Source organism: Varanus komodoensis, unplaced genomic scaffold (assembly GCF_004798865.1).
Source record: "Varanus komodoensis strain SLA01 unplaced genomic scaffold, ASM479886v1 scaffold11, whole genome shotgun sequence".
Classification (NCBI taxonomy): domain Eukaryota; kingdom Metazoa; phylum Chordata; class Lepidosauria; order Squamata; family Varanidae; genus Varanus; species Varanus komodoensis.
The window spans coordinates 32,767,719-32,792,839 of record NW_025335317.1 but is presented as its reverse complement, the minus strand read 5'-3'; the positions used below and the strand labels follow the sequence as shown (position 1 = coordinate 32,792,839).

The window sequence follows — 25,121 nt, the reverse complement described above, 5'->3', positions numbered from 1 at the left end:
TTCCAAACAACTCACCTTCCCTATTGGCTATGGGACAAAATAAGACCTACTGGCTATAAAAGGTGCCAAAGGAGAATGGGTGCGAGGACCAGTAAGCTAACATTTTGAAAATGAAAATACCAAAATGATGTGAAGTTTGCTAACTTGATCATACTTTTTACTGAGTAACTTGCTGCACTAATTTGAAGCTTTTTAAAAAAAGTAAAGTTTGGTTAATGCAGGCAAGAAGAAATTTTGCAATATCACTGGATGCGGTCAAAACCTCCAGCCTTGCCTAATGTAAGCACAGCAGAAGCAGAAGCTCATTTAAAATGCTGCTGCATGATTTATTGGAGTAGAATGGGGAGAACACCCTGTAAGTGAAAGAAAAATCACAACAGTTATTTATGAAGGATATTCATGAAGAGAAGAGGACAAAGAAGTCCATCCACCTGGTTTTACTTTAGCATTTTTATTTTGTGTAAAAAAAGGCAAATTTAGTGAATTATTTTCATCTTGTACACAAAGTTATAATTTTAATGCTTTTTCACATCCATGCTTGAAAATCTGCAGTCTGGTAAAAATGAAAGTAACATTAATTTCTTCAAAAACATTTTTCATTGAGTTATGTACATTTCATTAGAGGTTTTAAAATGCTCCCATTTGACCACACAAATTACCAAGAAAATAAAAGATTAAATTTATACACATATTGATCTATATATCAAATACATACAGAAATGATGTAAAAACCCTATTTAATTTTTTAAAACTTCTGTCCTGATACAGTTTTCCCAGATGCAGAAGTTGATTTTTTCTTTTTTTATAAATGGTTGTGACTTAAATATGAAAATTAAAAAGAAAAAAATCAATTTAATCACAGTTTTAATCCCTTTCCAATAAAGGATTGTTACCAAATATATTAGCACCATAATACAAATATTGATGGGAGAAGGTGTTCACATCACATAAAAATGACAACAATAAAAACAAACAAACACTGAAACCCGTGTTAGTATCAATAGAACAAGAAACTGATAACTGCTTTTGCTTTCAGCAAGGAAATTTAAAACATAAAAAAGTCAGCTGTAAAATTCTGAGCTGTAGAAAGAAGGAGCACTTACAACATAACTTACCTCATCTCTGGTGCCATCTTGTTTAAAACACCCTGCCTTGTGCCAAATACTGAAATTACCAGCTGACCCTTAGCATCAGTACGGGCATCAAGCCCGTGACCAACTTCCCACCCCAACACAATCCCAATATGTTTGCATTTAGTTCACAGTAACTTAAAAAGAAAATGTTTGTAGAGCTAAATTATACCAAAATGCATGCATACCAAAGCAGCTAAACCAGGACTGAGAAAGTTCACTGCCACCCAGTCTGCTGTGTTAAAGAGGCCACAAATAGCTGTTGCTCAGAATCAAGACTTTTAAAAAAGTTTCCTAGGATAAACTAATCTGCAAGCTCATTCAAGAAAGCTTCATGGAATTTAAGTTAGAAGCAATTATAACAGAAGTGATTTTTCATATTTAACATTTGTATCATATGCACATACGTTTCAGGATCTACAATCCTACCCACAGGCAGAAATGGAAAAAAAATCACAATAGTTTGGCAGTGCCACCAACTGGATATAAATCCGCAGATCTGCTTTCAAAACCTGAGGACTAATAGCCTAGCACTAGTCAAGTTTATCCCCCTGCAACATGATTCTAGGCCGAAAAAGGTCCAGCAGGTTAGTCTGAGTTCAGATTCACTTTCTAGGCTGATGTGGTAGGGATTACATTTAGCTGTGGATTCTCTAGGAGCTGCCATATTCAATAGAGGTAGAAGTAGGGTTGCCGCCTTTCAAACTGACGAAGGGTCTGTGTCTTTACGGCTGCATGATTGACAGAAATTTAATGTGACGTTTTCCAAGTAGAAAATGTGCAGTAATGAGGAAAGTTGCACCTTCTAAATTTCTGCCCATCTAACAGATAGGAAGATATAAAGTTTATGTCAGGAAAAAGGGAGCAGCACTACCTAGAGGATGCATACTGTTCATTGTATGACTAAACAAGAATTGTTTTATACACACATCAAGTTCTCACTCTGGCCTTCTCCTCTTCATGACAGATGACATTCATGTGAGCATTGTTCTGCATCTCTTTCTAAGCTGTGTTACATATGCAACTGGTCCCTGTTGAAATCAGAAGAAATACTTTCACAAGTTCTAATACTAAATCCTTTCAAGTTAACCTCTGAGACAAGTGCCACACTGCTGGCCCTTGAGCACCATCGCCTTCGTCCTGCCAGTCCTGCATAGAGTTTATCACATCCACTCTGCACAGGCAAGGTGGATAAGACAGGAGGAAGATGGGATCCCTACCATGTCTTGGCTCCAATTCCCCCTGGAGTCTCCCCTTTACATCAGATGTGTGGATACCCATCCTCAGTCCGGGAGGCACTGGCTGGAAGAAATGGTGCTCTCAAGTACAACTTGCACAAGAGAGAAAGGAGGGAGGGATTGCAGGACAGCCTTGACTGCGACTTGGAAATATTGGTTGTGATCCAGTTGAACTTGTGCATATATACATGTGAGTGTGTGCACACATGCACACGCACACACTACAGCTTTTTACTCTGCTCCCCCAAGAACAGCCCTCTTTTGTGGCATTAGGAGCTGCTTTCCTAAACTGAAGCGGTTTCCAAAACAGCTACAATGCAGCACTTGTGGAGCGGGGAGGGCATTCTACCCAAAGAGGGTGGTTGGGAAGAAAGAAAAGGCAGCTCAGTTAAGCCCAGATCTACCCTCACACTTCTCTAGATTGTGAACATTATAATTTTTTAGAGACGTAAAGTATGTAATTGCCACCTAGATTCACAAGTATTTGACACCTGATACTCAGTTTTAAAAATATGTATACATAAAGCAGTTGTCAAAAATGGCCCAGCTATATGAAGAAAAAAATGACAAGAAACTGTTTTCATACATTCTATACTATACAGAAAAAATGTACTTCCAGTAGTTAATACAAAATTTTAAACCATTATCCCCTCTTGCATAGAATGTGGTAAACCTTTGCATATCACCAATGGTCTGTACCGAACAATAGAGCAAGTTAATTAAGAAATAAATCAAAATTGCTGGTTTTCAACTTTCTATGCATTTTTTTAAAAATTCAAAACATTTATATGCCAAAATGTTGTCTCTGGGGCATTGTGAGTTGCTAGTTGTAAAGCATTAGGCTTAAAGGATGTAGAGGTTACTCTATAGGATTTTTTTTCTAACTTCTACCCTAGAGTCAAGAATTTGACAGTTATACTGCTCTAAAGAGGACTTACTATGACCCAGAAGCAGTTACAGAACATAAGCAGTTAATTCCTGAGAGTTTAGTTAATGAACCTTACTGGTAAAAGCAAAACTCTTGACACACCTCATCCTGTCACAACACCGCAAAGTGGAAATGTCAGCATGTTAAAGTCTGTGAATGAAGCCATCTGGTAATATCCACACAGATCTGATTCTCGGACAAAAGCTTCCAGGTAACTCCGCATCCATGTCACATCAGAGTTTGAAAACATTTTGCTTGAAAAGGGAATCAGTAGCGAAGTCAAGAAGAAGATGATGCCTAAAGCAGGGCCAAGGCCATCTTTAGGCCGGCTCAAGGGGAGGGAAGCAAAACGTGGTGTTCAGGAGCAGAGTTCTGTCCTCCTCCTCCTCCAGCCTTTACCTCGTCAGTGGCTGTGACTTCCACTAAAACGGAAAACAAAGCCTGTCAATGTTCTGGAAGAAAAGGGTCTTTTGAGTCTCTCCCCCTTTTCTTGCACAAGAAAAATGATTCCTAAGCTTGTACCCTCTGCAGGTGATCCTTTGAAGCTTTGCTGATCCTTTCCATCAATAGCTATTCCAAGCCTTCAAAAGAGGAGCAGGAAACCCACGATGCAGCAGTATCCAGTCCGATACCAAATGGCTTCAGCAAAGATTTGGCCCAGGGCCTGATTCTCCAGAATCTTAAGCAGACGCTTGTCTTTTATGTTGCCACTTCTAGAGGAAATTCTTTTCAGGCTCCATTTTTCAACTTATTTTGGTATATATTGCCCACCCTAAAACCCTACAGCATGGTTTCACTGTAGAAAAGACAGGATATGACTAGTGTAGCTTTAAAATTCAGAATCTCCCAGCTTGTACCAGAAGGTTCACTTGTTACAAACAGTTCATTTGCGTTTGACTATACTACCACCTCTTCTTCCTCAAAGGGTTTCCTGCAATCCTGCTATAGTTAAGCTTTTAATTTTACCAAAAATTAGAAATTTATTTTTTAACAATGCACAATAAATCTGAACTCGAAAATATTACAAAAATTCTTTTAAAAGCTTCGAATACAACACAAAAGTGTCAACCTTTTTTTCCTAATAAATTGAAAAATTCTTTTTTCACTAAAATAGTTTCCTCATCCACCAAAAATTCTGAATTGAAATCTTATCTGCAGTTAGCAAAGTGCCCTTAGTAGAAGCCATCAAACTGTATCATCAGATTGGGAAGGTCAGTCTTGAAGAAAGGCTCTTTTTGTACCATCCTGCCCTGATTTGCCCTTAAGGTTCTTGTTTGATGTAGTGGCTGGCTGACCCATTGCTTTCCTGATCAGATGCGCCTTGAAGAAAGCTGTATTCCTCTCCATCTAGCAACTCCTCCTTCAGCTGCAGTGAAGAAACTAAACACGAGAAAGGTTAAGAACAAAAATAAGTGACTAAACATGAAAACACTTAAAAATATACAAATAGGTGAACATTTGAAGAAATGGGGTGTAACACGTTTCCTTTCAGTTCCGGGGCTATACATTTTCTACAATGCTTCAGCTTTTGTAGTTACTTCTGAGAGTAACGCAGTGTGTAATTGCCAAATTTGTCACAGTAATGCTAACACTGAACTCCTGGACTGAAATAGAAAATGTGACCAGGAAAAGAAAGGAGGAAAAGTGTGTGTTTGAAGGGGTGAGAATAAAAGGAAAAGTAGACACAGGAATATCCTAAGGATTTCTACTGTGATTGCCATTAAGTACATTCAAAAAGGTTTCAATATATCAAAGATGCACACATTTAAACATAAGTAAAGAAAGTTATTTTCAAAAAATTCTTTTCAAGCTACAGGTACCATCTTAGAAAAGAAGCCCCTTGTCTCACATAAAGCTCCCCGATTTTAAAATCTACCACTTACTCTGAAAACAGATGCATTCCTCTATACTAGATAAAATCATGACTTTTACAAATAAAATTAATGAAAATTTCTTTGGCTACACAGAAATTAATATAATTTTAAAGACAGGGCAAGTCAAGAAGTGGAATGTTTAGACTTGCTTTAAAAATAGTATGCTAGGAATGTTGCAAAATACCTATGTAATTCAAATTACTAATGTCATAACCCTGTGTCTTCACCCAAGTTAAGAGTTTAAGATTCAAAGTGGGACACAATTACAATTGCACAGGTGGTTTCTGAAAGCTGGAATACAGCACAGATGTACAGTGACAGAATGAGAATTGTATGGATATTTATCTTTACTTGTCAATAAACACCTTGCTAGTTTTAACAAATGATCTTCTGCATACAGATTAAGCACATTAGGAAAAAGCTAGGCTAGAAAACCTTCTCCCAGACCTTTCTATGTAAAGGGTGGGAATTTGGGGGGTATGAAGCACTCCTATAACGTAAGCCCACCCAGTCTGAAGAGTGATACAGTTCAGTTACAAGTTTACAAACCTGAATAAGAACTAGCCCTAAAATAGGATATTGAGATTGGTGGATTACTATTCAGATTCAAATGGGCTACATCACATATTTCCATAACTTCAACCGAACAAGTAGAATGAATTCATCTGGAAGCAACTACTTTGGTCATCTAGCCCAGGAATATGAAGGTAAAAGACTGGGAGCCATTGATAGATTGCTAATGATTTTCAGCAGATTAACAAGGATTTCTGACTCTCAATAGCCACAACAATGTGGCTCTCCCTCCCTCCCCTACCTTCATGCTCTAAATTTTATTCTTGAAATCTTAAAAAAAAAAAATGGGCATGAGAGTGGGTTAATATGTGGAATAGCTGTGAACTCTGCTCGGTTCTGGTACTTGAACCAAATTACCAGGATGAGAATTCTTTAATTCTAAGCATAGGTCTTTTGTATCAGGCTGCAGCTGGTGAATTTTAAGGCTCCAGTAAAATACAATGTAACTGCTGTAATCTTGGCATCTGAACTAGTCTAAGACCATGACACAATCCTCTTATTTACAGACAGCCTTTTATGGATTTGAAAGCTACTGTTCTGTGTCTCATTCATTTTTTCTTGAAGACTATGCAATCCCACTTCTTTGGCTTTGCCTCTTCTTTTGCTATGATTGCTTTTAAGTCCCTCAGGATGGTTTATTCTTTCTTACAAAGAAATACACCAAACATGTGTATTTAAGGCAGCGCCCAGCATGCATCCTTCTGGGTGCTGCCTTAAAGCATGCTGAATAAAACAGCAGCATTGCTTCCTGCATTAAGCACATAAAGACCCAGATCCCACAAAACTGACCATGGAATATGCATGTATCTCATCAAAGGTGGCAATGGCTGGCTTTAACCACAGCAATCACCTGTTTGGCAGGAACACACAGGCCCAGTTAAATGTGGATTGCCATAGGTAGTGATGCACCTGAAGCTTTGCTTTTGCCCTACACAGCTCTCTTTTGCACTCAAAGGCCTCTATGCAGGAAAAAGACAGGGAGAACCCCGCTTCTACCCAGGATTGCATTTGTGGCTTTAAAGACCTATCTGAAAATTTAAAAAAACAACTTCAATCAACATTTGGCTTTTGCCATTTCATTTTACTTCTGACTCAAATCGATATATTTCATTATAATCCAGTGGAACTTCCTTAGGAGTCAAGCTCTGGAACAGCAAGAGAGATGCTGCTGGGAGGAAAAGAATGGAAGAAAACCACATGCCCGGCACCTTTCCTCCAGTGCCAACAGGACTCTTGAGTGCAAGCCTGAGCCCAGCTCAGCTCAGCTCTATGCTGCCCAATAGCCAAGGCTTTTCTACACCAGCTCTCCCTAATGTGCAAATTCTTTCCGTGCAAGACGAAGAACATGTGACTTTAAACACACTTCATTCCATTACTATGGGGGCACATTTCTCACTAAGCATTACTAAATGTTTCTGAACTGCGGACTGACTTTTAGATCACCTGAGTACCTGCTTGGCTATGCCAAAACCATATTATAATCCAACTAAGCACAAAGACAACCTGTATTCAGTGGCTGCCCCTTTTTCTTGAAAAAAAAGAGTTATACATTTTCCGAGAAACATGGTAAAATGTTTAACTCTATTATAGCATTTTAAATGGGTTAAGGGACATTTAGTTTTATGTTCAATTTAGATTTTCATGTTATTACCTGTCCTGAAGGGAACAGGATGGGGCAGGGATACCACTAGCCAACCCAATCAACCAAATCATGTCTGGCAGTCAATTGGCCACCATATCCTTCTTCACAGCTGAGAACTGCTCCTTAAATCAGCATATATTTTACTGTGATAGTAGAAAACCATCAAAATATGGTATATTGCACAAGGTTGTTATATTTAATACAATCTCTAAACCTAATTCTGACCATTGTTTTAAAAAAACTTTTTGTTAAAAATGTTATATAACATATGGCCATATAGACAACCACATTAAAAATGTGACATTTACTGACCAAGGTGGCAAAACAAAACATTGACCAAGTTTAATAAGAAGCATCAAAAAGGGTACAAAGACGACTGTTGTGATGCAGTCTCAAATGACTGATGATCAAATAACTAAAGGAATAATACAAAGATTTTACAGCCCTGGCTGAAAGAATGGAGTGATACGAGAGCAGATTATACTGTAACTTTCTTGTGCACTTCTTCTGAATCATCCATTAGTAGCTACTTTTGACGACAAGATGGCAAATTCAGTTGATCTTTGCTCTGATCCAGTATTGTAGCTTGTGTTACAAACATGGACATACGTGTCTTTTAATGGTACAAAGGAGTCTCTGTTGTAATGTAGTCTCAAAGTACAACCTGGTGCTACTTGGAACCTTACTAAAACATACAGGCCAGTTCATTTCGTTCTTAGCACAGTTCTATATCATCTTCCTTGCTGACACATTTTCCTCTGCTAAATAAAATTTAAAGAATTTAAATATTAAAAAATGACAAAATTATACATATTCAACTATTTGCTCAGTGTAAACTTTAATCCCTATCCCACATACGTTGCCCTTAGTCATCACAAGTGAAGTAGATGCCTTTATTCTGCCTACTTAACAGAACCACAAAAGTGCAGCATCCTGTTCAGCTGTCGCCCACCTGTTATGCCCATTCTACAACTCGCTTGATAGTCACCACTCCCTGGAGGGGTGTGGGGAAAGGAAGGAGCTTCATGGAAGATCACATGGAGAGTGTGGAAGCTAATCCACTGCTGAGACTTTTCTTCAGAGTAGGCTCCAGCAGGAAAAGAGTGCTACAGTCTCATTCCCTACCCATTTCATATTCAACTTATAAGTATCTCAGACAAGCAGTGGTTGGACTTCAAGGACACACTGACCCTGAAGGGAAAAGCACACATGATTAGCATGCCTGGTGGACTTGATTTCTCCAAATGGCAATAATTTGTATACCAGCTGAAAACTAATTTTGAAATTGAGTAGCAGCCTTTGTTATAACGCTGGATTGTGGCCCAGGACAATAGTAAATTCCTTTTTGGATTCTCTAAAGTTGTGATTCTTCAGCTTTATCCCATGCTGTGGATGTACAGACGAATCCCTAAACCCACTGTTAAACCTTACGGAAATTCAGAAGTACAGGGTGGTTTGACAAAAAGTAAGAGGTCTATTTGTCAAGCCACAAGTTTGCTCAGCATTTCAAGACATCAGATCACCGTATTTATGGTTCCTGCCAACACGGACTCAGAAAAAGTAACACAACCTCCCCCTTCGGTAGGGTTCGACTGCTTGATCCTTTTAACGAAGAAAATAACCAGAATGTTTTATACTTTTTAGTTGGTACAAAAACACAGTGAACCCAATAATTTGCCAAAAGCTAGTTTTAAAAATTATGTTACAGCAGTATTTTGCACTGCCATTCCATTTATGTTATTGCTGTCTCACTAGTGTAAGTGAGACAGTCTGGTGGCATACTAACAGTGGGAATTGGCACAATGGCTTTCTCTGGAGGCCACATAAATTAGTGGTGCATCAAAGGCATAAAAAGAGAAGTAGTGTTGGATACTGCCCATTGCTAGAAAGACAAAAAGACCCAGTGACTGATAATTAGTAACAGTATCTGGGGAAAAGAGGTATTTTTCTTTTTATTATATGATAATAAACCAGCTTTACAGTGAGTTGAAGAAAGTAACTTGGAAGCAGTTACAAAAGTTCATTACTGCTTAGAAATGTCATTAATGGCAATGACAATGATATTATTTGAATCTTTACTCCAAGAAATTTGATCCAATCCATACCACTTAGTTGTGGCAAGGGTACCTCAAATCAGAATTACTATATTTGCTCCAATACCCTTAACAGTTGCACCAAAATAGCATTTGTGTGGCAGGGGAGGTATAGCTTTAGCAGGGTAAGTAATTTTACTTTCACAGCATTACAAGAGATGTTGATAGGCAGGAGCAATCACATTAGATCTGGCAACCCCTTGGCTAATCCTTTAGATGGCTAAGTTCAAAGAACTTCATTTCAGTTTAGTTGCCAAGGTGAAGTCAAAAAGAATCCCAGCTGGGTATGGCTGGAAGACACAAGTCAAAGCGGCCTTGTTCTGTCTGCAAATCAGCATGACTTTAGTTAGTTCCTAAAACTCTCACACATGTTGCCTTCAGCTCCTTAGTAGAATAATGGGATACTGTTAACTTAGACCCCAGTGCTATGCATGTTTACATAGGAAATTTCCACAAAAACTCCCATAGGCTAGCTAGGGAATGCTCGGAATAGCAGGACTTTTTTCTGTCTAAACATGCATGGGGCTGTACCCTTAAATAAGTAAATCTGTTTGGCACTGCAGTGTGAAAGAACAAGTCCACCTTATATGTATCAAGGTCACACAATCTGTTTTCCTTCATGGTGTAGCATTAGTAAAGGGCCTTTTGCTTTCGGTAGAAGTCTGTTTGCTGCTAGAGTTCTACATTTAATATTTTTATCAACATTGCATAATTAAAGCCTGATCCATTTCTGATCCCTATTACAGCCTTTTAAAGAAAAGGATAAATAAAAGTTGCTAAACATTTATAAGGATTAGTCCTTTGTTTCTAGAGAATGCACACACACACAGAGAAAGTATATTACATTTAAAAATGGAAGCTCAAAAATCAAAACATTAAAGGATAGTACATGTAACTTACATTTTCTTAAAGTCCAGAGGTGAACACCATTTTACTAAGTATATATTAAAACTGGATCTTAGATATAGATCCAAAAAGTGGCATTCCTATGAATAAGTAGTTCAAAACAGGTAGGCAGTTCAACAAATTACCCTAAGGAACTGTTGGCAGGAACTGTAGAGATTTAATTGCATGCCTTTCAGAAATATATTTTTTTTTCAGATCTTTCAACATGACTGATTCAGTGGTACAAATACAGCTTTTCAAGATGATTCTCTAAAATGGCTGGCTTTTTCAGTACAAGGAAATATGTTTCTGACTCAAAGTGAACATGGAAAATCATTAAAAGGCAGGAAGGAATCATTAATTATTGCTTACTAGCCCTCACAAATGCAGTTAGTACCCCCATGCCTTGCCACATTGTAAGTTCACTGCAAGATAATGCCAGTGTGTTCCCAAGCCACATCATGCCAATATGTTCCCCAGACAAAATATCCTGAAAACTAATTTAGGGATATCACATATTATTGGAAGAGATCATTCTGCTAAGAAAAAAAATTGTCAGAAGGCTTTATTGCTTGCCATGCTGAAATGCAACAAATATTACCATTCTTAACATTCTAAATACAAAGAAAATTAACAGCATGAATATTCCAGGTAGTAAGATCAGCTTTTAAAGCAGCAAGGTGAATTATCATTGAGCAATGCACCTGCAGAGATGTTGGAATGACAGGAAAATGGGGATGTAACATGAGCTGGAATTTATCTTCCTGATTATTCATAGAGCAAAAATCATATACTTACTGGGAAAAGGCACTTCCTGCTCATAAGATGAAGACTTCAGCCAGGTGTGGAACATTCTCTCTTACCAATAACTACAGCAAATGCATGCTGCGATAGTTACAGCTATCCAAGAAGTAGCAATAATCCAAGCCAGGGCTGGATGTGAAGGAATTCGATGGATAAATCAAACAAACCCCAAACTGGGCAATGCTTTCTCTGGGGCCTCCTGTCCTGCTCAATCTTTTCGCTCAGCAGAAGCTATAAAAACTGGACAGCTTTGTGAGCCAGATTACACTGTAAAAGGAACTCCACGATCTAGCTAGAATTCTACATTAATTGAAATTCACAAGGAAAGGAACTGCCAATAACTCATGTCCAAGGCTGAAATACTGTCTTTCCTACTGATAAACTTTATCGGACTAACAAACCAAGTTAAATATGCTAGGAACTTAAGTATTCAAGTTAAATAAGTAAGTTGGCAAAAGAAATCTTGAATAGGATAACAAATGTGCAACTATCCTTCACATATATGGTGCTACCTCTTCCTCTAAAGTGACCAATGAAGCATTCATGTTTTCCCTATACAAGTGGAGCTCATGATTAGATTGACAATGGAAATGACAAAAATCATTAAGTTGGAATTGTTTTAATTTAAACAGAAGCACCTATCTGTACTAAGCACTTTGACAGTACACTGTTTGTGTTTTCTTACATCTGAAGAACTGTTTGTATTAATCTTCCATAGATTGTATTAAGTGAGGCTCAACTGCTATTGCTTTGCCGCATTTTTCCAGTTCAATTTGTCAGAATGATCAAAATGATGATCCCGGACACATTTGAACAGAAATGTTTAGAAGTAAATAAGTGCATTCCTCCTTTTAAAAATCTGTTGTCGTGTTTAAAAACATTTCTGAGAAATTGAGTGCACGTTCAGCAGTATTTTTAAACTTCTCAGAAACAGTTTTCCTTTGTCCCCACAGAGGTATACCACAATCATCAATTCTCTGCCTATATTCAACCTATAAAAGAGAAGCCAACTCTAGATGAATATTGGCCCTTATTCATCTTGCTTCATTGTGGCCAATGAAATAAGAATTTATTATATTCATTTTGAAATAGTATTCGCTGAATTCTGAAGCAGCATAAAATCAGGGACTCAACTGTTATGATTAATTCAATGAGATGGGCTCATGGGCTGATGCAAGTATCAGAGGAAATGAATGTTCTTTCTATTTTTAAATGAAAAGTGAGAGCGGCAATGAGTCAGCATGTTTTATGCTTGACCATGCTTGATCCTAAGTGAACTTTGCCTTCCATAATAAGAGTGTTTTTACATGACCAATTACCTGTTTTGAGGCTGGGACTGAACTCTCTGCTAGTCCTGGGAGGCTGGCAGGCCTCCGGGGCTGTCTGTGCTGGAAGGGTTCGATACTGAGGAGTCAACTCTTCATCACCAGAGAAGCTCCTCCGTACCCCACCTGTCATGGGTACGCTCGTCAAACTGACAGGCTTCTTCCCAACTGGTATCTTCCTCTCTAAACATCAAGTCAAACTAAAGTAAAACACTTAGATCAAAGTGCATTAAGGCAACTCAAGACTAAGCACTCACTGAGAACGGCCTCCGCTTGATATTCATCTGGCTCATGGACACTTCTGTGTGTGCCCAAATCTTCATTGACTAAAGTCAAGGGAATTCTCTTGGAAGGCAAGGTGATGGCACAGCCATAGGATTCTATGAGACATCCTCCAAGTGCAACACATTGAGTATTCGCCTTGATTTACAGCTCACTTGCAAAGTGTTAATGAATTTATCTAGAAAATGCTATAGAAGCACATTTGTTAGCAGAAAAGTATTGTTTCATATGGCTCAACTGTCAATTTTATTCCACTATAACCATTAAAAAACTCCACATGCTCATGTATCTATAAAACCTGCAAACAGAGGATATTTCCAGATATGGTAAGTCATTCCAAGTAACCTAATCTCTGCAGGAAATCTGTAAGCAGTTGTTCATTGACCAGTGGTGTAGTACTTCTGATTAGCTGGATTCTGATGTCATCTGCCCTTCAGAAATCCTTGTTCTCTGAGCTTAGCTGCAATCCTCACAGTGGCTCTGGGGGTGGGGGACAGAAACTTTCCTAACATATGGTTGGGCGTCCTCTCTGCTGTAATGCAGTGTATTTGGGGTTGACTAGGTGAATGGGTAATTAAGACCCAACACCTCTTCTAAAGACCTGTTCCTGGTGATGAAAACTGCTAGACTGCTTTGCTAATATAGATCTTTGGACTGGTGCCTGTGTGGAAGTGAGAAAGAGAGAGAATGGTGGCTATGGAGACTGTCCTACTGAGTTTCTCCACTGCAAAAATTCCCCACTGCCCTTGACGGAGTACCTATTCAACCAGTCCTATATAGTGACTCCACAAGAAATGTGGAACCTTCACTCAAAGATCATCAGACAAGTGCTTTGAAATTTAGTTAACCCAGAGAAGCTGAGCATACCAAGTCACTCTAGTATAAATGAAAGTCTTACCTGTGGATTTGTGCTTCAGTAGGTAGCAGAAGACTTTTGTTCTATAGGATGCCCCCTCTCCCCACTTCACTCAGAAGGCAGAACTGATCACTCAGTGATTCTGGGAAACAGACTCCCAGATCACAAATCAGTATGCAAATCAAGTTGTGCAACAGCAGAAATTTGAACAGACTAATAAGATAACTTCAACAGAAGATCAGCATATGGGATTTCTGAAAAGTCCATATCTGACACCCCTTTATGGAAAAAAATGGGGAATCAAGAAGAAACAGTGGCCAAGAATACTCTTCCTATCTGGGGGATGGATTCATAGGAAATGCCTCTTCCACCCAGAGCAGTTTTCCCCAAACTGTTGTCCTCCACATGTTTTGAAATACAGTTCTGAGTGTTCCTGACCATTAGCCATTCTGGTTTGAGATGACAGGAATAAAACTGCCCAACATATCTGAAAGGCACCAAGTTGGAAAAAGCTTACTGAGAGTATGGTAGGAGGATTTTCAAGCTCTTCAGCATATTTGACAACAGTACTTCTTTCTAGAATAGGTTCCACTTCAAAAAACTGTTAGTAAATCAAAAATCCTTTACAGCATTCTTCACTCACAATGCAACCTCAGCCATAGTGAAAAGTATCCAACTTACAGCACCTGAGCCCCCTTGTCCTTTTGCAAACTACCTAAATAAAACATTAAGGGTCTTTAAATAAAACGTTAAGGGTCCAGTTACCCTCCCCTGGAAGGTTAAGGGAAAACATATTAGTTGGGTCTGGAAGATATTAGTCTTGAAATCTAGACTACTGATCAAAACTTGCACTTGATTGCAACCATGCAGCACAGTTGCTCTCTGGACCTGTTTTCCCTGAGCTTCTTTTCCAACCCAGGGTTCACATCTAGAACTGATCGTAGTCTCTCAACCCTTTATTCTACTGCCAGATGTCAACTCACTTCAAGAATGAGAAGAATAAACAGCTCCCCTATCTGGGAGATTCTGCCTAAGCATGGAATTACTCCCTTTATTATTGAAGTGGCTTCTCCTGAGATGAGCAACTTGACAGGTTTTTAATCAGAGGTGGGAAACCTGTGGTTTTCCAGGTGTTGGACCATAATTCCCATCATCTCTGACCACTGGAAATGATGTCTGGGGCTGATGGGATTGGTACAACATTTAGAGGGCTGCATGTTCCCATTGTTGCCTTTAGAGCCACCTTTAGCTTCCTCAATGGTAGCCACTTTCTTCTGCTGTTCTACCTTGATTATGCACATGGCTATGTTGCTAGCAGCATTTTTTTTTCACCTGGACAAAGTAAGGCTACTATTGCCGTTTTCCCTCATGGAAGGGAAGAGAAGCAGTGTTTCCTCTCTTACTGATCTCACATCACTAGTTTCCAAAATTGTTTTGGATTTATGGAACTATGACACATACTTTCTTCCCCTTCCTTGGGTACCTTACTGTGGACAATAGGCAAGTACAGGCTTTTTCACTCCCTCCATCCCAGACAGGAAGTAAGGAGAAGAGAGAAAGTAGCAATCTCATTTACCCACCTGCTACAATTTAACAAACTCTGCTTTATTGATCAGCAGGTCAGAATTAGCCTGGGAGATGCCACTTCACGAGCCGACTGAAAGATCAGCTCTGCCTTCTAAGCCATGTGAAAAATATCCCAAGCAGTAGACTATCCCCCTTCCAATTCCAGAGAACGTTGCTGCATTTACTTAATAGCATTTCAACACAAAATATTATCATGATATACTTCACAGGTTAGTGCAAAGTGTGCCTACTGTAGAAACATGGATAGTATAAGGAACAGTATTTATCACTGTTATCCAATACAGCTAGCTAAATGTTTTGAGTCAGCATAATGAACACACAAGTTATATATGAAGTGCACTGTATTTGCTGTAAATCTTTCCAACAAATGCTATTAGGTACATTTTGGTCTGCAAGTTAAGGAAAAGTGCATAAATATAATACACTATCAGTATGCTGTAGGCTACTGATTTGATGCTACTGTAGTCCATCCCTCACACTGCATTTGCCAAACTATCAAATCCCAAGTGAATGAAAGACCACTGGAATAGAATGTGTATTCTATTACAATGAGGCAAAAGTCATTGTACTTTTGTAGTAGAACCCACTGCCCTGTATATTCATCAGTTGCTTTAGTTCACAGCTTCCTAAAGTCAAACATGGGCCTTCTGTATAGTTTCTACTTTATGTGTATCCATCCTTGCAATTTCTTTCAAGTTAAGGCAACCCTTTAAAACTTCAGAATTGCATTAGCACAATATAGAAATATCAATAGCATTCCAGTGCATAATACGCAAAATCAGGCTATCTTGTCCAAGTGAATTTTAACAAAATTTCTTCTAATATACAGCAAGTTTCTGTTTTAAATTCAATTTAAAATTAAGGCTATTTCTGCAACTCCAACTAGCAAGAAGAGTCAGAACTAGAAATCATTCTACAGTACAACTAGATTAGATGGAGAAGTAGAGTAAGACTTTCCCTTTCAGTTCACCATTAAAGGGCATTTCAGTTATCATGGGTTAGACTTTGCCACTTAAGCTATATTCCACCTAAATTTCAAACACAATTAAAAAAACATGGTCAGCTCAAAGGAGACAATTATCATGTGACAGAGTAAAGCAACCCACAAAGAAACTGAAATAAGATAATCTATTGTAGCATTAGAGTCTGCATATATAACAGATTTGGATTAGAGTCTGCATATATAGTGGATTTGATTTAAGTTTAAGTTTTTAAATAAAAGGTAGAATAAAGAAAAATGGGCAAAAAGAATAACAACATTTGTTTACAGCTCAGTTTTCAGATATTAAACTTTGCAAATGTATGCAGTGTTATTCAAGATAGCATAGACAAGGATGTAATAGGAAAAATTACTTTCAATACCAATTAAGTCTAAAAAGGTAAGGGGCTATATGTATGCATTTAATCAAATTTGGTTTATAACCATGCATTTATCAATGTTTATACTTTAAAATAACATTATGGAGCTTAATGGGGTAGTAGAAGGCCAAGAATGAATGTCTGGGAGTAGTTACACAGGCTTTATGTTGCAAATAGAGCTGAGACTGTTACTATTTCTAATTTGACATTTGTGCCTTTGATGCAGATCAATTTCTTGCCTCAAAAAGCAGAATTTTTCCATTTTCAAACAGAACTGTCAAATGTTTCAGAATATCCCACTGACAGGCAGGATTTCTATGCTTCTTGACAAATGGACTAGCCAGTAATGGATAGGTGAAGACATCTGGCACGTTATATGGCAACAGCCAGGCTGCCAAACCACGATGGATTAAGTTAAGGGGGGAGTTAAGTGATTTTTACACTACAAGCAGCATACTAAAGAAATCTAATTTTGAAAAGAACTGAGGTGGGATTAGCTTCCCCTCTCTTTAGAGACACCCAGCCAGAGAGCCTGGGGGTGTTATGAGGGAGGGGGTGGTGCTTCCTGGAGTGTTCACCCCAGCCCAGTGCTAGGCCAGGGCGGTGGTGGCAGTTACCCATAACTGGGAGCACACTGGACCATTCAAGGAATATATCACTTCCCTTTTGTTCACAGGTTATAAAGACTTCCCAGGCTTATTGTTGACAATGTTCTTGTTATGGAAATCCTTGCTAACTTGTCCCTCTGGGATATCTAGTGTTCTTTTAACTCAGCTGACCACTTTCCCCTACAGACACCAGATCCACTTGAGTTCTTTCAAGGCAGACTTTTTGGTTGTTCTATGACCAACACTGCATCAGCAGAAAGGTAATCAGGCCTTCTCATAGAAGCAGCCACTTTCTGGAACCTGATCCCATGTGTGATTCAAAGAGCAGAAGCTGTGGCATGCCTAAAGTTGCTCTTGAAAACAAAATTGTTCACTCGGGCTTTTCAGAGCCTACATTCATAAAGTGGTGCACTAGCCTTGTGCAACAGGAAAAGGTAGCAGAGCTCTGCTAGTGCAGCAAACTATTCTGCTAAAAGTATGTTGAATTTAGGCCACAGCCTGAGGCACTATTTAGTCAATATGGCAATGACATGTGGACTGCAATCCTTGAGGTTCTTTCCACAGTGCTGCTGCAATGTTTAAATGCCTGCTGCTACATGGGTGGAGCCAATCATGTGGATCTCTGCCATACCAATTTGTTGTCCAATGGGGTCCTGGCAAGTAAACAGGCAGTAAAGTACAGTTCCCCATTTCAGCCACTACACCTGACGATGTGATTAAATGATAATAAGGAAGGGAGGAACCAAAAGGGCAAAGAAGGCACATAGGGTCTTGTTGCTCATTTCTGGCAGCTGAACTGTAGTTCAGCCAACTGGGAATTAGCCATCCATGTCATGTCAGTGAATTTCAGAAGTAAACATGTATAGGAATTTCAGTTCAATTCTAAATGAACTGTATTCCCTGAAACCAAACTTGAACTGTGATGAAGGCTGAGCCATTATGAAAAGTTTAACAGTATCACTTGAATGTGTGCCTATTCAAAATGTGGTTTTATAATCAAAATCTTATTTGGCTAGAATCTAGCATGATTTCATAATCCTTTCCTATGCAAAAGAGTCTTTCCAAAATTTAAGACCATTCATAGTTGTGACTCTAAACATTAACCTTCTCGGCCTCTGTATGCCACAAAAAGCAATTGCCTTTAAGATGATATACAGTGGTGCCTCATAGTTTGAACAACTCTAACTTCGAATGATCAAGAGTTCAAATGCTAGGTCGAGATATAATCGCCCCAAAGTTCGAACAATGCCTCTAACATTTGAACTGCACATGCAGTAAAAAAAAAACACAGTCACTGTGTAAACATCATCTATTGTGCACCCAAGTAGTCTCTCACTGTGAAACATCTCTTGTGTAATGCTTCTGTGTTTTCGGTGCATGCGTTTTTGTGCATATTCAGTGCTTTTTTCGCTTTGTTTTTTGGCTCTATTACTGGCATAAGCCATTGTAAGAATGTTTTGTGTTGTATGTTTTCAAGTTTTAATTGATAATTTTGTCATGCCACTGTGTTATTTTTAACTTAAATTATGCGTATTTGAGGTGTAAGTTTATTGAAATGGTTTTGTTTAGGGTCTAGGAACAGATGAATTTGTTTTCCATTATTTCTAATGGCGAAAAGAGTTTCAGACTTCAAACCACTCAGAGTTTGAACGGTCCCTTGAAATGAATTAAGTTCAAAGTACGAGGCACCACTGTACTAGTATGAACACTAAAAGGATCAATATATAAAGAATACCAAACTTAAGTCTTATCATAGCCAATGCAGGCAAGAAAACACTGGGTGTTTTCTTCTAACCTCCCTCTTTAAAAGATACGTTCTTCAGCCAGTTTCTGTGCTGACACTCATGGCAAGCTGTAACAGATGATTATCCTACTTTAACCTGAAGGTGGTAGTTCCATGTGATTCTGAAGAAAAAGCCCTAAAATGTAATTCTGTAAAGATGGACTGGTGAAATATATCATCCATCTCATCTTGTTGAATTATTCAATCTCTTTTCATTCTGGCAAAAAAATATTTGTAATTTCTAAAACTGAGCATCAAAATTTTAAAGATACTGGAGACTCTGAGTTTTGTAAATGTCTCATATCCTACATATATTTACACTTTTATTTCATAATACAAAAATGTACTTCTAATTTATAGAGTTGTCCCTATGTGAAAATGTACCTTTAAATTTGAAAACTATTGTATGAAAAAGCAGCATTTAAACTACATTTTCTGAGAGTAAAAGGCACCGATTTCTAATAGGAAAATGAAAACAAACTATTTTGTTACCTACTTTTCTTATGTCCTTTATACTGTTGAGACTTAGACTTTTTCTTCTGCTTTGAGGAACTTGACTGGTTATCTCTTGATGCTGAAATATATGTTTGAAAAAAGAAAACTCTGCTTTAACATAACTTTGTGGGGCATTTCAGAGTAGCGTGCATTAGGAAATACACTCTCCATTAAACTCAGCTGAGACAGCAGGCATAACAAAATCCCTTTACAGGTGAAATGTCCTGTGTTCAGATGTGCTCTGGAAAACAAGGATAGTCTTACCGAAATTATGGACACTGTGGGGATTGGGCCTTAAGAATCAGAAGCGGAATTAGACAGGATTGGAATGCTTAGTTGAAATGCTAAAGCCAAGTGACTCAGAGGTAAGAGAGGTGGCCAAAGATAACAGTTTCAAGTTCCATGGGAAATTCAGCTGAGTGTTCAGAGTTGGGTGCAGATGGACTAAACATCATCTAATACTAAGTGTCAGCTAAAAAGGGCAGCCCAACTGAGAAGCATCAGACATTCTTGGTGATGGGCCCATAGGCAGCAAGATGGATAAGTTCTTTTAGGTTTGGAAGGGAGGAGAGGTATTCAGTTTGGAATCAGCTTTGTAACATTAAGCCACATCTCTCTAATAGCTAGTATTTTAACTTCACCTCCGTCCAGAATTATTGACTTCTGCAATATTGTTCTTTTGTATTATGTAGCCAGACTTAACATCATAAAAGCTTTAGTTAGACAACCTTTGTTCTGATCTGTTTGAAAGGAATAGGATGGGGTGGAGGGAATACTGGCACACAATAGTGTTTCCTGTTGGTTTAAACGATGCATGATTAGATCCTGTCCTTGATGGCATAAGATTTTGACCAGATAAGAAACAAGATGTTTAATTTGAAAATTAAGAACTGTGTTTGCAGGGTAACAAGCAAACACTTTACACAGATTCCCACCCCCAGTCAGGCATAAAGTTTGCACGTGTAAAATCAGTTTCCCACATTTATATTCACTCACTTCAATAAGGATAATCTAACCAATTTTTAAATTCTACATTTTCATGGGTTCAGTACAATTTAACTAAAAGAGATAATTCTTAAGGGAGGGAGGGAGACAACAAGGGGCAAAAAGACTAAAACAGAGAGCTAAAAAAAGAAAGGTGGCTTGGAAGTAATAAAGCCATGCTGAATACCAGCCCTATAAGGGCTCCTCCTCTTTCAGTTACCACCACAACCAGCCTTTCCAGCAGGCTGGAAAGAGAGATGGGAGGGTAAAGCCGCATCAGTCCACCAGCCAAACGTAATTTATCTCCCTTCAATTTTCCTTTTTTTTTTTTTTCTTGTGTGCTCTATTACCTTAGAGTGTAAATTTGTAGGCTGGGGCTGTTTTGTTTTACAGATTATATGTAAGCTGCAGTAAGAGCTTTTTCGACTAATGAATAGGATAAAAATATTTTAAGTAAAGCCAACATTCTAATATCACCTCCACACTTTTCTGATTTCTCCACCATCTTATTAATGTTTTTAAAGGGCTACAGGGAGGCATAATGGGTTGAAATGATGGAAGTTGTGGATTTTGTTATTCCCCTATATAATACCATTGAGTCATTTCCAAATTGTAGCAACTCTATGAATTAATGCCCTCCAAAATGTTCTGCCCTCCTCAACCTTGCTCAGCTCTTGTAAACTCAAGGCTGTGACTTCCTTTATAGAATTGAGCTCTCTCATATTTGGGTCTTCCTCTTCTTCTGCCTTCAACTTTCCCTAGCATGATTGGCTTCTCTGGTGAGTCTTCCCTTCTCACGATGTATCTTAAGTATGGCAGCCTCAGCTTGCGTCCAAGGCAAGTTCTGGTTTGATTTGATCAGGCTTGATCACTCATCTTTCTGTTGATCCAGGGTATTTGCAAAGCTCTCCCCCCCAGCACCCCCTCCACTGCCATACTGCAAGCATTAAGACAAGAAAGAGCTAAAAAGAAAAGCTGAAGAAACCTCACAGTGCTTAAGGTCCTTACTGGAAGTAACGAGAAATGTATGTTAAGACAGTTGGATAAAGGTAATTGGGCAAAGTAGGCAATGAGCTGAAGAAAAAGACTTGAGGAAGCAATGAGTCAAAGAGCCATACTTGAAGAAATATCAAGTAGTAATCAAAACCTCACATAAGGCCTTACAACATGAGGGACTGCACTACTACTGGGAGGAAGTAGGTAGACAGGAAGTTGGAAGACTTTGAGCCAGGAAACCAAGGCACAGAGGACTGCACCTGATCTTTCCAGTGATTTGTACTTCTTTTCAGATAAGTGGGCTCAGGGTTCTTTTTAAGAACAAGATTGATTCCAAAAATTGTGGCATTCCAATGGGGAACTATATTTATACCATCAAATCAGATTTTTTTTCTATTTCTATTTCTTCTATTCAGAACACTTAAGTCACACTTATCCTAACTGGTATTTAGATTTGATTTTTTTTTAGCCTGTCATGCTATGTATTAATCTGAAAGACCTGAATTAAATGTGGAAAGTCAGAATAAACTTAGAACCGAGCAACAGCAAAGCAGTACTCCATTTATATCTAAGCATATATGCACAGTCACTAGAAATGCATGTTTGCGTACAGCAAGTGTCTGATTTACAAGGCAGCTGAGGAGTGGTAGACTTGCAGCACACATACACGCTTGTCTTTCTTGTCTTCAGTAATGCGTAGCATTTAAAACAACTGTCTTTCCCTTTTGGCTTCCAAATAACTGTAAGCTTTGGACAAAACTGAGCTGTAGTCCTAACAGCAACACTGTTGACTATAGAGTAAGACAGATCAGATCTATGAACTTTGGAGCATAGAGTGAAGACAAACATCCAAACATAAAAACAAAGAATGAGTGAGGGGTGGACAAACAACCAGAGGGAATCTGCTGTATTCAATCTATAGAGGGTTCCAAAGAACTCAAGGGCCACTTACATTGTGATGCAGGAGGCTGTAGTTGGTAACTAGTTAGCTGACACCAACCTACAGGATAGAGGTCAGGAGATTCACAATCTACCCATTGATCATATTCATCTTCCCAGCCATCAAAATGTATCCTCAACAGACGATGGATAATGCGCGTTACTGTGGCCACACAGACTAGACGAGGTTCCATGAGATCCACAGCTTCCAGTTTCATTGAAACATGAAACCCATGGTTTGGAACTTCCTGAAAAAGATAAGCAAAACAACTGCATCACTCTCTGTGTGAAAATCAACTTCTGCTATTAGAAGCAAACACAAAACTGATTCTTCCACAAACCTCTGTTAACCTCTCTTTCCTCCCCCAGTAGATCTCGTAAACTTGGAATGTTAGAATAGATAGACCCTTGGTCTAATCCAGCATAGTGCTTATATTTTTTATGCTTGTGGCTACTCTTGCCCTACTGACCAGAGATAAGTCATGGCATATGACCCAGCACAATACTAGATTAAGAATTCCCCAGATCCAGCTATCAATACGCTTATTTCAAGCTGGATACTGATATGGGGTTTGGGAGATCCAGAGTGATTAAGATGGCACTGCACTCAGCCATATATTAGCTTTTATCTGTGGAAGATGGGATAATGAGAGAAGTAGGATAGAATGGAAATGTTTGAAAGAAAGAAATGGTCTTAAGCAAGTCCTGGGGTAAGAGTGAGGAAGGAAGCATCTCCAAAAGGCTTCAGTGTTTGAGGTAAACATCTCTGCCCAGTTTATAACAGCCAGTCCCTATTTTCAGAATCTCATAGAATAGTTAAGTTGGAAGGCCATCAAGTCCAATCCCCAATCAATGCAGGGCTCTAAGTTAAAACATGCCTGACAGATGGCTGTCCAACTGCCTCTTGAATTCCTCTAATGTGAGAAAGCCTATAATGTCACTAGATAACTGGTCCCATTGCAATATTGCTATAACAGTCAGGAAGTTTTCCCTGATGTCCAGCCAGAATCTGGCTTTCAATAGCTTAAGCCCAAGTCCTGCACTCTGGGATGACTTGGTTCTCCTGTGTGTGACAGCCCTTCAAGTATTTGAAAAATGCTATTAATCTCACCCCAGTCTTCTCTTCTCTCAGCTAAACATGCCCAGTTCTTTCCATTTTTCCTCATGGGGCTTTCTTTCCAGAGTCCTGATTGTCCTTGTCACTCTCCTCTGAACCCCCTTCAGCTTGTCAACATTCTTCTTGAAGTGTGGTGCTCAGAACTGGATACAATACTCAAGATGAGACCTTACACCATGGTACTGATGGTGGGGAACCAGTACCTCATGTGATCTGGAAGCTATCCTATCAATTAAGCATGTTCCCTTTTTTTGCAGCTGCCTCAAATTGTTAGCTCGCATTCAGTTTGTGGTCTACAATTATACGTATGATTAAGCAAATTATGTCCCATCTTGATTTCCTCTTTCTAGGCGTAGAAATTGGCATTTGTCCCTTTAAAACTTTATTCTGTTGCTTTCAGCCCAGTGCTCCAGCCTACCTAGATCACTCTGAATTTTGATCTTCTAGGATGATAGCACTTTCTCACCCCATTTTGTGTCACCTGCAAATTTGATAAGCATTCCCTGCAACTCCTCATCCAAGCCATTCATACAAATGTTGAAGAGCACTGATCCCCGGCCTGAGCACTGCAGTCCCCACTCAGTATGTCTCCCCAGTTTGAGAAGTTGCCATTGATAAACACTCTTTGAGTCTCATTTTGTAGTGAAATGTTTAGATGCATTACATATCTAAAATATTCTGAGCTATATGCTTACCTTGTTAAAGAGCTTCACAGGGGCTGCTACAGAACCTGTTTCCCTGAGGTAGTCAAACCATTTGAAAGGTAGTTTTGCATAACCTACAAGTTAACAGTTATTATGTAATAGCATCACAGTATTTATGTATATCTCCAGAGCAATGCAATAATAGCAGAAGGACAGCCATTTCATGTAAAATTTATTTTGTCGACCCATAATACAAGCTCCCTGGCCAAATTACAAAAGAAATTAAACATTAAAAAGGAATTAAAATTCAACATGGCAATTGGATATATTTTAAGCTAAGAGATAAAGATGGAGGTTGTTTGGCAATGAAAAGATCACAAAGACCACAAAGACGGCACTAGGCAAACTAATTTGAGAATATGGATCCATAACATGGATCGCACTACCAAAAAGATCCAGTCCTAATGGTTACCCACCTCCAGAACCAGCCTTACTACTACTAGTAAAGCTGCTGCTGGAGATGCACATCAGCAAAAAGGCTTTGCAGAACAGAGCTGTGTGTCCATAACACAAGGCTTGCCTTGCTCCCCCTAAGCTAATTTTATGATGAAGGATGCTCTCCTGCCACCAATGCTAAAGATGTGGCTGCCAGTCCAGTTATATTCTGTACACCAAATGGAGAGCCATAGCACTTTGTCCTTTACTTTCAGGCAGAAACAAGTTTTGAGCCAGCCCTGCCCCCATCACTGTATCGGGCAGGACTCACTGAAGAAGGCCTTAAGGTTTGGGTACGTACATATGAAGCTCTCTTATCCTGAGTGATATTACTGAATCTGGAGCAGCTGCATCTCCTCTGACAGCAAGAATATGAAAATGCTTTCAAGTAGAGGTCTTTTTAAGCCTATCAGAGATTATTTTCCCTGAAGTTTCCAGTGAACTTCACAACTTCTGCATTCAGAATTCCTGCCTGAAACCCAGG

General features: G+C 38.9%; 1 protein-coding gene across 7 annotated transcripts in view; it reads right to left on the bottom strand.

Moving 5' to 3' along the window:
• Positions 1-435: 435 nt before the first annotated feature.
• Positions 436-25,121, bottom strand: part of MBTD1 (mbt domain containing 1) — a 52,182-nt gene continuing 27,496 nt past the window's right edge. For 3 of the 7 annotated variants that reach the window (XM_044419950.1, XM_044419952.1, XM_044419957.1), the window contains 5 exons: positions 24,194-24,276; positions 22,395-22,629; positions 19,464-19,541; positions 12,487-12,675; positions 436-4,676 (listed from right to left, as the gene is read on the bottom strand). In XM_044419950.1, coding sequence (XP_044275885.1) covers positions 4,558-4,676; positions 12,487-12,675; positions 19,464-19,541; positions 22,395-22,629; positions 24,194-24,276 — 704 coding nt within the window. In that variant the 3' untranslated portion in view covers positions 436-4,557. Of the gene's footprint in view, positions 10,634-12,486; positions 12,676-19,463; positions 19,542-22,394; positions 22,630-24,193; positions 24,277-25,121 lie in introns of all 7 variants that reach the window. The other 4 variants (XM_044419954.1, XM_044419955.1, XM_044419953.1 and 1 more) reach the window with 3 other exon arrangements.